This window comes from Artibeus jamaicensis, unplaced genomic scaffold (genome assembly GCF_021234435.1).
Source record: "Artibeus jamaicensis isolate MK-2021 breed Jamaican fruit bat unplaced genomic scaffold, CSHL_Jam_final scaffold_369, whole genome shotgun sequence".
NCBI lineage: Eukaryota > Metazoa > Chordata > Mammalia > Chiroptera > Phyllostomidae > Artibeus > Artibeus jamaicensis.
In genome coordinates, this window is record NW_026522042.1 from 2,787,843 (window position 1) to 2,802,839 (window position 14,997).

Sequence of the window (14,997 nt, forward strand, 5' to 3'; positions counted from 1 at the left end):
CCGGACACCTTTAGCTCGCGTTGCCTTCGCAACCCACTAGCGAGTGGAAGCAAAACTATCCCGCGGATCCGGCTGCCGGAACTGCTCGGGCCGGGGGCGGAGCTAGTTGTGCCCAGGAGGGGCGGGGCTAGTTGTGCGCACGCCTGTGGCGGGCGGACGGACGGGCGGAGCCTCAGGTGCGCCTGCGCGGTTGGCGAACCTGCGTCTCCGCCTCCGCGGTCAGGGTCCCGGACCCGGGACCTCAGGCGGGATGGTGCGGCAGTGTCAGGTAAGGGTGAGAGCCCCTCCTGGACAGGGGCGCTCCACTCCGTCCCTCTCCAACCCCGGCACCCTCCCCTTCGAGCACCGGGCGGCTGCGATCCTTCCCGACCTCGGAGTCTGGGCCCCAGCGCAGGTCCCACCCAGTTCCCGGCGCCCGGATCCGTCAGGCACCCTTGACCTTTGCCCCTGTTTGAGGGTATTCGTCTGGACGAAGACAAGTTTTATTTTAAAAGACACTCATTCTCTCTCTTTTCTTTCTTTCTTTTGTTTCAGAGAGTGTGTACCTAGGTCACTTAATTTTATTTTTCAATTGCAGTTTACATTCCAAGTTACTTTGCGTTAGGTTCAGGTCTGTAGGTAGTGGTCAGACAGTCATCTCCTTTAGCGGTCCCCAGCCTTTTTGGCACCAGGGACCGGTTTTGTGGAAGACGCGGGTGGGGAGGGGGAGCGGGCAAAGGACACAAGAGGTGGGGCTCAGGTAAGTTTGCTCGCGGCCGCGGGCTTGGGACCCCTGATCAACTTTACAAGCTGATCCCCGCGAAAGATACGCCCTTTTGGCATTCTTGTGACGGGTTCTCTCTGTGCATTTGCAAACCTCCGATTGTTTGGTAGAGAATAGCGCGCACCGAGGTCAGGTGGGCCCTATCACCCGGCAATCCCTTAGATACCAGACTGGCCACGGCAGATTCGTTCCGGCAGGAAATGCCGGTTTAACCTGTATCTCAGACGCACCATCTTTGATATAAATGTCGGGGGTGGGTCAGTTGCATAACTTGGCCCTAGCCAGCTGGGCTCAGTGCGGCACAGACTGGATTCAAAGGTCAGGTGACAGCCTGATAGACATGTTTTTCACTTTTTTTTTTTTTTGTAATTTACTTGAGTAATTCATCTCTTCACTTTGACACGTGTTCACTGCTAGAATTTCATGTCAGCTGAAGACCCATCTCGCTGCACTGACTCTAGCGTTAGGGCTTTAGCTTCAGCATGATGACGTCTGTAAAACTAAAGAGAATTCCAAAATTAGTGTGAATTGTGCTTCACACACAAACATTTTTCACAATTGGAACTTGGAGATACACTGACATTTTTATGGGCGACTTAATTTTCTCTAACTTACAAAATTTGTCTTGGATAAAAACCACTGCATTTGGAAAACAAAGCTCAGCGCCGGCAGCCCGGGAAGGACTGTGAGGCGCCATGAAGAGCATTCTCTCCCTTGCAGGTGGAAGTGCTGTACTTCGCAAGGAGTGCTGAAATCACGGGGATTCGCTCGGAGACCATTTCTGTGCCACAGGAAATAAAGGCGTTGCAGCTGTGGGAAGCAATAGAGGCTCGACACCCAGGGTAGTTAAACGAAGACAGAGATTAACCGTTTGTAATATTTAAAAAATGTGTAAATGAATAAATGATAAAGTTAAAAAACAATTTTGATTTTCTTAACGTCAGAAGGGTCATTAGTTCTATTTCTCTGGAACTACACTGAAAATGAAAATTCTAGTATTTAAAAATGCACTACTCCTTAAGGACATTTAAAGGTATTTTACTGAAAAAAAAAAAAAAAAAACAGCTGAGATACTCCCAAAGGGACATGATTATATTCGCTTTTGTAATTTGCAAACTATTGGAAATGTAGATTTTGCATTTTTATAATGTTAAGTGAACTTGTTACAAATCCTGTTAAAAATATGTGCTTTAAACTTGAAGTCAAAATAGAAATGTCTAAGATTAAAAGAAAAATGAGAGGTAAACCCTAGCCACTGCTGAATTTGTGTTTTGCAATAGTTGGTTTTTCCTGGTATTGAAATTCCTGGTAATTTTACTGCTATTGTTCCTACCGCAAGTTCTTTTTTGGAACAAATGATAAAAGTGGCCTATTTGAAGGTGTTAGGAATATTAGTAGCGTCACAAAAGTCCATATAAATGTTTAACATGTAAAAGATACTCCATAATGTTTGTTCAAAAGAAAAAACTGCCCTGGCTGGTGTGGCTCAGTAAATTGAGTGCCAGCCTACGAACCAAAGGGTCACTGGTTCAATTCCCAGTCAGGGCACATGCCTGGGTTGCAGGCCAGGCTCCCAGTTGGGGGCGCCTGAGAGACAACTACACATTGATGTTTCTTTCCCTCTCTTTCTCCTTCCCCTCTCTAAAAAGAAATAAAATATTTTAAGGAAGAGGAAAAATACTTATTTTTAATTTTAAGTTGCTCTTAAAGTGCCCTAATAATCAATGACACATGGTGGGACCTTTGTCCCACTTTACCTGTAACCTCTAACCTGCTGGGAGATGGCTGGCGTAGGGGGCACTTCCAGGGTGCACTTAGGATACTTGTATACTCAGAAGGGTCCCGAATGAGGAATTTTTCCGTTTTCTTTTTTTTTTTTTGGACTGGGTCTGAATGTTGTCTTCAGTCTAGTTTTTTTGTTTGTTTAATTTCCCAAGACACACATCATCCAGTAAGGGGTTGTTAGCAGTTTAGTGTGTTTTTTGTAGTGAAAATACATGTTCTTCAGGGGACTGTCCTTTCTCTGTAGCAGGTGTTACCTCCACGAGCACCTCCGCAGGCACCGCTTCAGGAAGTGATGTTTTGTAGTATCTTTCATGGCAGCCAAGGCATTTGCCGTCTGACGCGGCACTGACACCTCTTGTCACGCCTGCTTCCTTCCAGGTTGGCTGATGTCAGAAACCAGGTGATCCTGGCTGTCCGTCAAGAGTATGTCGAGCTGGGAGATCAGCTCCTCCTGCTTCAGCCAGGAGACGAAGTCGCCGTCATCCCCCCCATCAGTGGAGGGTAGCGCTCTGGAGCCCACCGAGTATGTGAGACCCGGTTTTCTGCCCTGGTCTTCAGGAGAGGGGTCAGCAGGCGGTGGGACCTGCGTGCAGTTCACTTTTGCCGCATGGTCTCTGTGAGTCTGTCTGCGGCAGCTCCCGGTTAAAGCGCAGCCCTCCGTCGGTGCCCGCGGACTCTCACATGCCCAGGTGTCGTGCTGACATCAGCTCCCTGTAGGCGGTTGATGCCGGTTGGATGTGTTCATCCTGTTCACTTAACGTGGCTTGTCAACCTTTCACTGTGTGCCAGGCACTGTGTCGGGTGCCGGAGCACTAAGGTCCCTATTTTTCAGGGGGGAAAACCGAGACTTAGAGAAACTGCAAAACTCGTCAGTAATCACGGAGCTAGTAAGTGGCAGAGCCAACAGAGAGCTCAGACTATTGGACTCTCTGTGTACTTTTTCACGAATGTGTTTATCGGTCTAGGTAACAGCGCTCCTGGGCAGAAATGGGGAAAAATTGCAGAACCAGGAAGGAACAGGGTCGCTGCGCCTACATCCATGTCCAGGGCCTTTGTGTCCAAGTGAAGAACAGCTGTATTTTCACAGCTGCGTTGCAGGTGGCCCCAGGACTCTGCCGTGTCTCTGTCTTCCCAGGCAGCGCAGGCCACGTCTGAGTTGGGTGACATGTGAGGGCATCTGTTGGGACAGTCCAGACAGACAGAATGAGCTGTCTTTACTGTTGGCCACAGAGTAAATACTGTAGAAATGAGCAGTCGTGCCCAGTGAGAAACTTGGCTAGGTTAGGAGTGAAGGAAAACTGTTTGAATTTGTTAGGGTTTTTCTCCAGAATCAGGAGTAAATATCATCCTCAGTGGTACAACCTTGGTTTCATTAAAGGAAGGAGCAAGCCGAGGGCACCTGAGTATTTTTCCTCCCTCTTCTCCCCGCCCCCTGCTGGAGCGCGGTGCCTGCAAAGTGAATAAAGACTGGGAAGCAAATGCCCAGCGTGTCCGTGAGACTGGAGCCTTCTGAGTCGTACTGTGTAGAAATACGAGAAGAATTCCTTGTTGGACAGGTGTCTGTCTTATTCGGGAGCTGTGGTCACCTTATCACCTGCACAATTTTAGAAAAATGCTATTTGGGGGGCTTTGGAATTTATTCAGAAAACGATGGGCCGCTCTTGAAGTTGCCAGTGTGTGATTGGAGCTGCTCTTTGGAAGGATTAGGAAGTTTACTCAGCCCCCCGGTGGGTTGTTGGAGGGGGTCTGAGGGGCCTGGAGGTGTGTCGTTTTGGAAACTGTGTCCTCATGGAGTCGCGCTGTGGGAACATGGTGCCGTGTGAAGTTCTCAGACTGTGTTCGGGTTACCTGCATCTCACTGCCAGAGGGGGCGGAGGGGGCCAGGCGGCGTGTGCAGGAGTGGAGCGTCGGGCATCCGTGGTGCCGGGGTGCTCGCTGGTCCCTCTTCCAGAGCCGTGCAGATGGGGGAGCAGTGCGGCGGGTTTAGTGAGGTGCCCTGGTTGGAGCCAGCGTGAGTGCACCCTCGGCTCCTGCCAGCCTGCTCTTGGGATGTAGGGTTCCATCCAGGCTGCCGGTGGCCCGTGCGCTTCCACCTGCCTGCCCGGCCTCCGCCCGTCTGTCCATCCTGCCCCTTGTTCACGGGGCTACGAGCCTCCCCGTAGTTTCTGGGGCACACCATGCTCTTTCCTGTCCCAGAGCCTGGCCTTTGTCATTCCCTCTGTCTCTGCTGGTCGGTGGCGCGGGCAGGTGTGGACTGTAAGCATCAGCTCTAGAGAGAGGCCTCCCTGTGTCCTCTCACCTTAAAGAACCCGGCCCGGCCCCCGGCCCTCTCTGAGCCTTACTCGTAATGCTGCCCATCTCTTGGTTTCCCTCATTCTGCAGGGGGCCCCCCCGAGTGTGGGGACCAAGTCTTTGTCCTGGCTGTATCGGGAGCGAGCGTGCACCAAATGCTGAATGAGTGAAGAGAGGAGAGCTGGTGAAGGGCCTGCAGTTCTCCTTGTATTTCCTGGGTGGCTTCGCTGAGTCCCTGTGGGGGGCCATGTGTGCGCTCCCCCCCCACTGCAGTTCTAGGGGTGCTGCGGGTGGAGAGTGGTTATGGGGGAGGCGCCTGTGGATGAGGGTGTCGAGGTCGGGACGGCGCCCTGATGGGAGACAGAGTGGCAGTTCCAGAACTGCGGAGAAATTGGCATGTGAACGAGATCACGTCTTAAGTGATCGTGTTAAAGGTAAATTCTCATTTCTTTCACACTTGATTCATTTGGGATATTGATAAATAGTACCGCTTCGCCAAAACCCTACACTGATTTTTATCACGCAGATCGAACCGTGCCTCCTAACTCAGCTCATGTAGGAAACTGTGCGTTGAAACGCAGTCTGTAAGTTGGCGTTTTGCCCCTGTTACCACTGTTAAGGTTTATTACTGTCTCATTCCTAGGAAAGACATGAACGCAGCTGAAGAGAAATGTAAAGATATAGTAAAATTCACCACTGAGAAGCTGTCTGTCGAAGATGCCTCGCGGTTGGTGACCTCCCCCTGCTGCGGTGCAGTGTCCCTGTTTGTGGGTGAGTTCGGGGGACGTCCCTGAGTTGCTGATGGCTGAGGCAGCAGAGGCCGCAGGAGCTTCCAGAAACGCGGGGTTCTTGCAGGATTTTCAGAGACGGAGCAGTGAGCCGTGGTGACCCGTGGGTAGAAAGGGGTTCAGCTCCTGTTCAGTTTTAGTAATCTTTAGATTAACACGTTACAGGCATAATCAGAGCAGGGTAGGAGTCATTATTAGCAGAGAAAATTCTGTATTTTCCAAACACTGAGGGAAACACGGTGATGGTAATAACTTCAGGATAATCCCGGGACCATAATGTTTTTCTCCCCTTTTTTTAATCCTCACTTGAGGACGTTTTTTTCATTGCTTTTAGAGAGATGAAGGGAGAGAGGGGGTGGGGGGAACATTGATTGGTTGCCTCTCACAAGCTCCCCTTCTGGGGATCGAACCCGCAACCTTTTGGTGTGCAGGACGATGCCCCACCAGCCGAGCCTCGCCAGCCAGAGCCATAATATTTTCCTCTGAGGTACCAAATGCTGCCGGGAAAGAAATACGTCCCGGTTTGTACATGTCTCCATTGGCTTGCTTGGTCGGTGCATTTTAATTTCTTATCTTTGTGAAAATTAGCTTTTGTTTTTCTCATCATTTTCATTTTTAGAATGTTTCAAAGTAATTTTTAGACAAATTGGTATGCTCCTTGTCTAATCAAAAATAACCCTTTTTTGTTCTATGAATGTGCAATTTTTATTATAAGGAGAAACCTTAGTTTAATTTTTTTTTTCTTTAGGGACCACAAGAAACAACTTCGAAGGTAAAAGAGTTGTTAGCTTAGAGTACGAAGCCTACGTGCCGATGGCGGAGAACGAAGTCCGCAGACTCTGCAGGGACCTGCGGCGGAGGTGGCCCGTCAGGCACGTGGCCGTGCTCCACAGACTCGGGTGAGGCCACCTCGCCAGCCGAGGGGCTGCGCGTCGTCGCTGCTGCCGCCTGCCCCTGTGCCGGCCGTGTCCCTTGGGACACATGGGGACACGTGGGGACACGTGGGGAGCTCCTGGTGCTGCGACAGTGCCCAGGCGTGTGGGACCCTGGGGCCCCGAGCTGAATAAATAGCTGGTGCTCATGTGCCCAGGTCCTGAGGCCTTTTAACAACCGTTTTTGTCATCTGGATTCTTTATATAACAACAGCCTATTAAGAAAAACAATTTCTAATGTAAATGCCTCTGAAGTCATTAAATTAGTTTCCCTTTATGTACCACTAAGAAGAGTGGAGTTTGGGGCTTTAAAAAGAGCCCAGCGATCAAGACCGTGTGTGTCATAGTCAGTCAGTTACTACTGTGTTATCGATGACTGATTTCATGAATAATTAATGTTAGCGATTCCATTATGTACTGTCACTATTCAATATCTGAAAGTCCGTGCTGCACTCGGCACTAGGTGACCGCTTCTCCAGCTCACCCTGCACCTCATCTGAGCAGAGACGCGCCGAGTCAGTGCAGGGCCCCTTTCCTCCCGCTGCTGTCGCTCGGGTCTGGCGGGTGGGCGGGTGCTCACAGCGCAGCCGCAGCCTCAGCGGCCCCTCCGCTCAGTGCCGCGGGGTAAGTTCTGTGCTCCGTCCATTTTCCGATGGGGCTGGGTGTTCGGGTACAGGAGCAGTGGGTGTTAGTTCCAAGAGTGTGTCTCTGGATATTTTTTACGTGCAGTGGAGTCTTTAACTTGCCGCTTCAGAGAAGGTGGTGACCGCCCCCTGTGTCTCGCCACAGCCTAGTGCCCGTGTCGGAAGCCAGCGTCATCATCGCCGTGTCCTCGGCCCACAGGGCTGCGTCCCTCGAGGCCCTGAGCTACGCCATCAACGCTTTGAAAGCCAGGGTGCCCATATGGAAGAAGGTGCGTTGGGAAGGTGTCCGTTTTATGTGTGGTTTTTCCCTGGGATTTTTGAGGGTGGGGTAAGAGCACATTCACATCGTGTGTGTACTCGTGGGTCTTCCTGACTCTGTAAAATCTCGTTTTCTTTATCTGTGAAATAGGGTGTTTGCGTAACAGCTTTTTTCCAGGGTGGTTTAGGCCTGAAAAGTATACCCCCCAAGTGCGTGGCCCAGCGTCGGCCCCCACAGGGGGAAATGCCTCACCCGGACTATTGCTCTGGATGAGGACCCTCTGGAATGCAGGGGTCTTCTCTTTGGAGAGTGGGATAACATGTAGCTACTGAGGCTAAAACAGATTCCTCGAGGCAGAAGAACGTCCTAGAGCTTCACCCCCTGGACAGGAAAGGGTGGGGTGTGGCCTCCTCGGAGAAAATGCGCAGTGAGCGCATTCAGAGATGCGTCATCTAGGACGCCGTGCCGTGTTTTCCGTCTGCACGTCCAGCCCACCCGTGAGCGCCGACAGTCCTCTGGGTCAGCAGAGCCCCCAGGGGACATGGGAGGCTGCCTCATCTCTGCCCCGCTTGCGGTGACAGGGACAGTGGGGCTGTGCTGTGTGTCCAGGCGGTCGGCTTGCCCGCGGCCATGAAGCTGTCACAAAGCTTGGAGTGTGTGAGCTGCTTGGCAGAGCGGGGACCGGAGGGACAGAGCCTGTGGGGAGGCCAGCTGGACCCCGAGTCGGGGTCTGTGGGGTTTGGTGGTCCTGCTTCCTGCAACAAAACCTCGGCTCATTGCCATAAGGGTCAGCGGGGGGTTAGCAGACGTGACGTATGGAGGGACACTGTCTCAGGGCAGCTTGGCCTAGGCTGCTGTGTGCCGGGCTCCCCGGTGCCCATAGAGTTGTCACGGGTCCCTGGAGAGAGCTGTGGGGGCAACTTTGCCTGCAAAGTCTCCCCCATCCACCACGGTTGAAAGTGAAACTACCAAGACGTGATCTGCTTGGGGAGGAAAGGTGGCCGATCCCTCAAAGGAGAAGGGCCAAGAGCCCCTTCCTCAAGGGGCTTTTATTGGGTTCGTTTGCACAAGAATACAGGTAAGGATCAAACAATAGACAGCATTTAAAGAACTATGAGGGCTTATTCTCAGTCAGATGGCTAAAAAGCCATAAAACTCTGAGGAACAAACTTCTTGCTTGGACCCTAATCATTTAAATGAGAGCATTCTAAACAAAGCAGGTTTCACAGGATTTTACATATTCTTCCTTAGGCCTGATCACCCGGAGAACCCGCCCTTTCCAGCACAGGGCTGCACCGCCTTTCCCATCACAGGTTTTTAGGCTTAAGTGGATTAGAGCGAGGAAGCGCTTCTCCCAGATGGAAATGGGGACTTGGGCTATGTCACATAGCCGGGTGGGGGGGGGGGCGAGAGTCCATTGCTCTTTGCTGCAGCCCCCTGAGTCCTTCCATGATGGCCTCCAGGTGATCGAGTCTGACTTAGGTTGCCCCTCTGTGAGGGGTACCCGTCATGGACGTGGACCATGCTTTGGGGGCTGGGGGGGGCGTGGAGCAGAGGCAGCGTTTGCTACCAGAGACAAGCTTTGTCTCCATAGTGGCTCACATTCCGGAGGTTGCTCACTCAGCCTTAGCCATGGGGGGCAGTTACAACTCCTGAAACCAGGCAGAGCGGTTCCCAACAGAGAGCAGGGCCAGAAAGCGTCCCAGAACAAGTTGCAAGCCTGGGGGCAGGGGCAGAGGGACCACCAGCCCACAGAGAGCCGATGAGAGGGGCAGCCCCCCGTTATTTGGGTGCAGGTTTCAGAGAAGGACCGATTTGGGTTCCTTCCTGCAGAACAGGAACCGACTGGAGAGTAAGATGAGAAAGTGCTTCTTACTCCTCTGCCTTCTAGAAACTGCCTCAGTGCTTGTCTGGTTCCAGTCGTGGCCCAGGCCTGGAGAGCAGCAGGGGAGGGGCAGGAGGGAGGGCACCCGCTTCTGGAGCAGCCCGCCCCGTTGGGGACCTTCTGCAGGTGGCCCCGACTTCCCAGCTGGCGGAGCCACCCCTTCCGCCCTTGGAGCAGCGTGTTCAGAAAATGTGGGAGTGGGATGAGTGTGTGGAAAGAAAAAGTGTTTACAACCAACCCCCACCCACTCTCTCTGTGTGACCTTGCCCAGACTGTCCCCTGTGCTGTTGCCAGGGGAACTCAAGGTCTGTTCTGCCCGGCGGTCACCCCTTGCCTTGTTAAGGCTTCTCACCTGCCGTTTCTCCTGCTGGGCTGGGCGTCCGTGAGCGGGAACATGTTCCTCCTTTCGCTGCGCTCAGTCCTCACCTAAACGCCCGCTGCGTTGCTGCAGGAGGAGCGGGTGTGAGTAGCTGTGATACGCATTTGCCTTCATTGTGCAGATGCGTCTGTGCTTATTTAAATGCTTTGTTTTGAACACCTGTTTTGCTTCTGTTTTAGGAAATGTATGAGGAGTCATCATCGTCCTGGAAGAGAAACAAAGAATGCTTCTGGGCCACCAGCGAGTGACTGGCGTCCGTGTTTAGAGCGCTAACGCTTACATTGGGTAAACTCATCTCCGATCCTGTTTCCAGTTCTCTTCTGCAGAAGTCAAGCGAGTTTAGGATGAGGTTCTGTGCCGGAACTAGAGACAGGACCGGCTTCGGGGGGGTGGAAGAATGACTTCAACGCAAGGGAAGGCATCCGTGGCAGACGGATCATTCCGTGGCTATGTTCTCCTTGTTGCTGGACTCACTGCCCTGTGGCCCCTTCCCACTGAGCTTGTCCCGGAACTCACCCCACCCCCCTCCCAGCCTGTGACGTCACTGTTACAGGAAGTGTCACGGGAGTGGTGGCAGGACTGCAGGGTGTACAGAGTCATTATCTGAGAGTCTCCTTGTATTTTTAGAATTTCTATATTTAAAAAATAAACCAAATAAACACATGATTAACAACGTTTAAAAGCAGTATTTTTCTCTTTTTTAAAATTAAGTAATAAGCTCTGGCTGGTGTAGCTCAATGGATTGAGTGCCAGCCTTCGAACTAGAGAGTCGCCGGTTTGACTCCCAGTCAGGTCCCATGCCTGGGTTACAGGCCAGGTCCCCAGTAGGGGGCGCACAAGAGGCAGCCACACACTGATGTTTCCCTCTCCTTGCCTGTCTCCTCTCTAAAAATAAATAATTAAAAAATTTTAAATTAAGTTGATAATGCTTAAAACATGCATTTTATAATAATGAAATCTGTAGTATTTCAGAATCTGTCACTTTACCATTACTTATCATATCTTCATTGTTACTTTGTATCAATACACAAATCAGCATGAAAGTGCTGTAACTCCGGGCACACTGCCGAGCACCAGGTTCCTTTGTGTTATGTTGGCTGATGCTTCCGACTCGACCCCCAACCGGTTCAAACGGAGTCACGTGGTGGTTAATTACAGCACCTGCAGGCAGTGCTCCCTCTGGCTGCCTGTGAGCACGGTCATCAGCTACATTGTGGACAAACAACCTTCTGCAAGATCTTTATACGAAGCAAAGGCCCAGCCTCTGCTGGGTCGCCTGTGCTGGCCTCACAGCTCCGTGTGCTGTAGGCCTTAGTCATCAGGCACTGACGTCACTTCCGGCAGCTGACACCACCTCAAAGATGGCATCATGTGCGTCGGGAATAGAGGCTGTCCTTTCCGACACTTAGGTTGGCGGTACTTTTGCCAACATCATTTGTTACCTCCAGTGAGACATTTTTTACATGGGAATCCATTTTTTTCAGCTCACGCCAAAGGCCTGTCGGCTGCCGGGCATCCCCTAGGGGTCCTTGTCCACCAACCCCACTCACCACGGGGAAGGTCTGCACCTCGTCTTGACCCGGGAGACACAGGACAGCCACGCTGGCACCAGCGGCCCCCGGTGAACCGGACCCCTTCCTCCGCCTGTCCAGAGGCGGAGCTGGAAGAGCCACAGGCAGACACAGCCCACCGACCACTCCCTTCCCCAGGGAGTGGCCCAGCCTGGCCCCAGCCACTGAATCAGTGCTGCTTCCTCCCTTCCACCGAACTCCAGCCCACCCGCCCCAGCCTGAGAACAGAGACAGTTCTAACTTCTAAAGGCACATTACCGTGGCCCTCCTGGCCGGCTGTAGCTATTCCCAGGATTCTGTACCCTGTCGTTAATGTGGTTATTATGTCACAGACGTGAACATCAGGTGTATGTGGATTTTGGGCTTTTCCATTCCCACGTTTCCTTCTCACATACCTCTTTATTGGAGGTAATTATCTTTTTAAGAAACAAAACACTCTTCAAACGTGTTTTTAAACACTGCGGCCTTCACGAAGGGGGCTGTCCTCTGTGTCTGGGACACACTGTTCTGCTCCTCAGTCTCCAGCGCCATTCAGGAGTGCAGTGGGGGGTGTGCTGGAGCGCTGGGCGCTCGCCCTGGGCCAGAGGGGGTCTCCACTGATCCCGATTTCTCAGGAGGGCGGAGCTCACTGGTGGTTGAGACACTGAGGGGCTGGAGGCGTCCTGACACGGCTCTCCCGTCTGCAGCTTAACTGCTGGAGTAATTAGTAGAAGAGCAGTTAAAAAAAACAAAACCCTCTAAGCAGGTTGCCTGTGGGGTTTCAAAGTCCTCCTGGAACTGTGGCCGGGTATCATAGCCAGGTGAGCTCCCTTAAGAAGAGGGAAATTGAAATCACTTACATTCTAAGTACCTTTCAATAGGTAGAAAAAGGAAGGTAACATTATCCTCTTTGACGGTAACAGCAGGTGTATTTTCTGAGTTTGCGGGAATCGTTGTCCCTTAGGTGGGCTGCTGAGGTGCATTCCCAGTAAGTTGTGAGCAGCCAGTAGCTTGGGTCTCGGTCCCAGAATCCTGCCTGAAGCTCCCGGAGAATCACAAAACGGACTCAGGGACACTTTTGAGTTCGGCCACTGCTGTCCAGGGCACCGCCGCTTCGCTCTGGAATGTCACTGCGGCCAGCTGACCTGTCCCCTGCTCTGTCTCCCACGTAGGTCATTTCATATCCTAGGGACCTCCTGGTAGCCAATCAGATCCTGGGACTGAGTCCTCACCTGGCCTCCAGCCCACCGGCCCACTGCACCCTACTCCCCTCTGACCTCCTCTGACTCAGGATCCCAGCTGGTACCTGGAGGCTGCTTCTGCCGTAGGATTGTTACAGACAGAGGTCCAAGGAGGGGGCAATATTTGGCCCACCCAGGGATGCTAAAAACTGCTACAGAGCAACAGGGGCCCCTCCCGAGGACAGTATACTAATGCCTACTGGGCTCGTCTGTCCATTGCCAGAGGAAAAACATCTCTCGATGCCAGAGATTTGTGAAAAGGAAAGGAAAGGTTTATTTAAAGCTATACACAGACTTAAAGCAGTGACCCAACGTCCCCATTAAGATATCAAAGTCCTTTAGGATAACCACAGACACACACCCACAGCACTTCCCTCTCCCCCATCCTAACTCCGGGTACCGTATCTCAGGAAAAGAAGCACACATCGTGTTTCATGCCGCTGGTACCGTCAGCTGTGTCGCCATCCGGGCAGGATCTCCGATTAATCCAAAGCCATGTGGCACCTTCTCATGGTCCACTGGCAAGAGTTCTTTCACCTTCTTCCAGGCAAAGTCTCTGCTGCTTCCCAGGCCACATGGCAAAAGGGAGCACCCCAAGGCCGTGTGGTCCTCTTCTACCAGAGCTGCGGGGTACCCACTCTGGCCAAAACCGCATGGTTCTTCTCTTCTCACATGGCTACGAACGTCCCCACTCTGGCAGAAGTGCGTGATCCTCCTCCAATGGCTGCTGCATCTGCGTTTTAAATCCCCACGCCAGTCCTCCTTTGCAGCCCCATTTCCAACTTTTCCCACAATTGGCTACACCTGCCAGGATTCCCTGTATCCTCCCAGCTTTACTGGGCTGCCGTATTCAGTCTGGGCAGGTGTGGCCCCATGGTGTAGAGCCAATCAACTCCAAGCTCTCACGCAGGTGCTGTAAGCAGGGGGTATTGCCTCCCAATTACATCCTGGGTGGAAGTCACTCCCTTCTCCTTGGCTCAAAACATGGCCACAGCTATTTAACATATCCATGAAACCAGTTAAAGGTTATAGATGTGTTAAATGACCATTCAAGGGGTTAGCTGCAAAACTGTTGCTGTGCAAACAAAACAGCTCTCAATGGCCCTGCTCCATGTGTCCCTTCCGCCAATTGCTGACACCTGTTTGGAGGGGGAAGGGGAGAGGACATATTATATGTCTTTCTAACATTTCTTGGACACCTTGAGCTCTGGACCCCATTCCAAATCCCTTTTTGGGGGGCCCCCCCTCTTGGCTGCGCCCTGTTACAGGACCTCCACCTGTCCTCGGAGAACGCCCTCCCAGTCGGCTCTGCATGTCATTTCAGTCCCTGATTGCCTGTCAGCTCCCTGGAGGGCCTCCTCCGGAGTCCTGCGGCCTTACTCTGCTTTATCTTTTCTCCTGGCGCCTCCCGCTGCCTGAGGGTGAGCTTCCTCTGTTAGTTCCTCTCCATCACGCGGCTCCAGCAACTCCGGAGGTCGGGACTTCTGCCTCGGCCACCAGAGTGTCCAGTCAACACATGGTCTCCAAAGCACTGTTGAGCCCTAACCTGTGCGGCTCAGTGGGTTGGGCATCGTCTGGAAAAGCAAAAGGTCGCCAGTTCGATTCCCAGTCAGGACACATACCTGGGTTGGGGCCTGGGGCCTGGTCCCTGGTTGGGGTGTTGTGTGAGAGGCAACCAATTGATGTGTCCCTCCCTTCTCTCAATATAAAGTGAAATAAATAAAGCCTCTAAAAAACAGAAGGCACTGCTGATGTGCCCCAAATGCCACGCCCAAGGCTTGTGCAGTAGCACCCTTTCCAGGTACACCCCTGGCCCTGGCCAAATGAACAGGTGGGCGGGTGCAGCCTTTCTCGTCCACCCCACCCTGCTCCCGCCCTGTGGTGGCAGCTCCCAGTCACTGAGCACCGGGCACCAGACAGCCCTCCCGGTGGGCGGGCCCTGGGTTGTTTCACACCCCGGCTGCTGTGCCCCAGGCCCCAGAGCGCGGGCTGCAAGCAGCTTCCGAGTTGGTGTTTCACTGTCTTTGGAGAAATACCCAGAAATGGGATTGCTGGGTCGTAGGGCAGTTTCATTGCAAGTTATTGAGGCCCCTCCACACTGGTTTCCACGGCGGCCGCCCCAGACTGCACCCCACCCACAGTGCACAAGGGTCCCCTTCCTCCACGTCCTCACCAGCACTTGTTTGTTGATTTATTGACGGAAGCCATTCTGCCAGGTGTGCGGTGTTATCTCACTGTGGTTTAATTTGCATCTCTCTGGTGAGTAGTGATGCTGAGCATCTTTTCACAGACCTGTTGGCCATCTGTCCATCCTCTTTGGAAAAATGGTAAGTCCCCTGTCCATTTTTTAATCGTGTTTTGTTTTTGATATTAAGATGTGTAAACTCCTTACCTATTTTGGATAGTAACCTCCTACTAGATGTATGATTTTCCCTAAATGAAACAAGTCAGCGAAAGAGAAATACAGTGGGATCTCACA

At 52.3% G+C, this 14,997-nt stretch overlaps 1 protein-coding gene across 3 annotated transcripts; it reads left to right on the forward strand.

The window, feature by feature from the left end:
• Positions 1–171: 171 nt before the first annotated feature.
• Positions 172–10,314, forward strand: MOCS2 (molybdenum cofactor synthesis 2). Of its 3 annotated transcripts, none has more exons than XM_053657407.1 (6): positions 172–268; positions 1,484–1,605; positions 5,484–5,611; positions 6,377–6,527; positions 7,350–7,473; positions 9,907–10,314. In XM_053657407.1, exons 1-6 carry the CDS (start codon positions 251–253, stop codon positions 9,973–9,975), a joined length of 612 nt encoding a protein of 203 aa, XP_053513382.1. In that variant the 5' UTR covers positions 172–250; the 3' UTR covers positions 9,976–10,314. The 3 variants fall into 3 exon arrangements, with proteins under 3 accessions (XP_053513382.1, XP_053513384.1, XP_053513383.1); XM_053657408.1 differs by lacking the exon at positions 172–268 and adding an exon at positions 2,927–3,071 and having other exon boundaries at positions 1,519–1,605; XM_053657409.1 differs by lacking the exons at positions 6,377–6,527; positions 7,350–7,473; positions 9,907–10,314 and adding an exon at positions 2,927–3,071 and having other exon boundaries at positions 5,484–5,575.
• Positions 10,315–14,997: the final 4,683 nt, after the last annotated feature.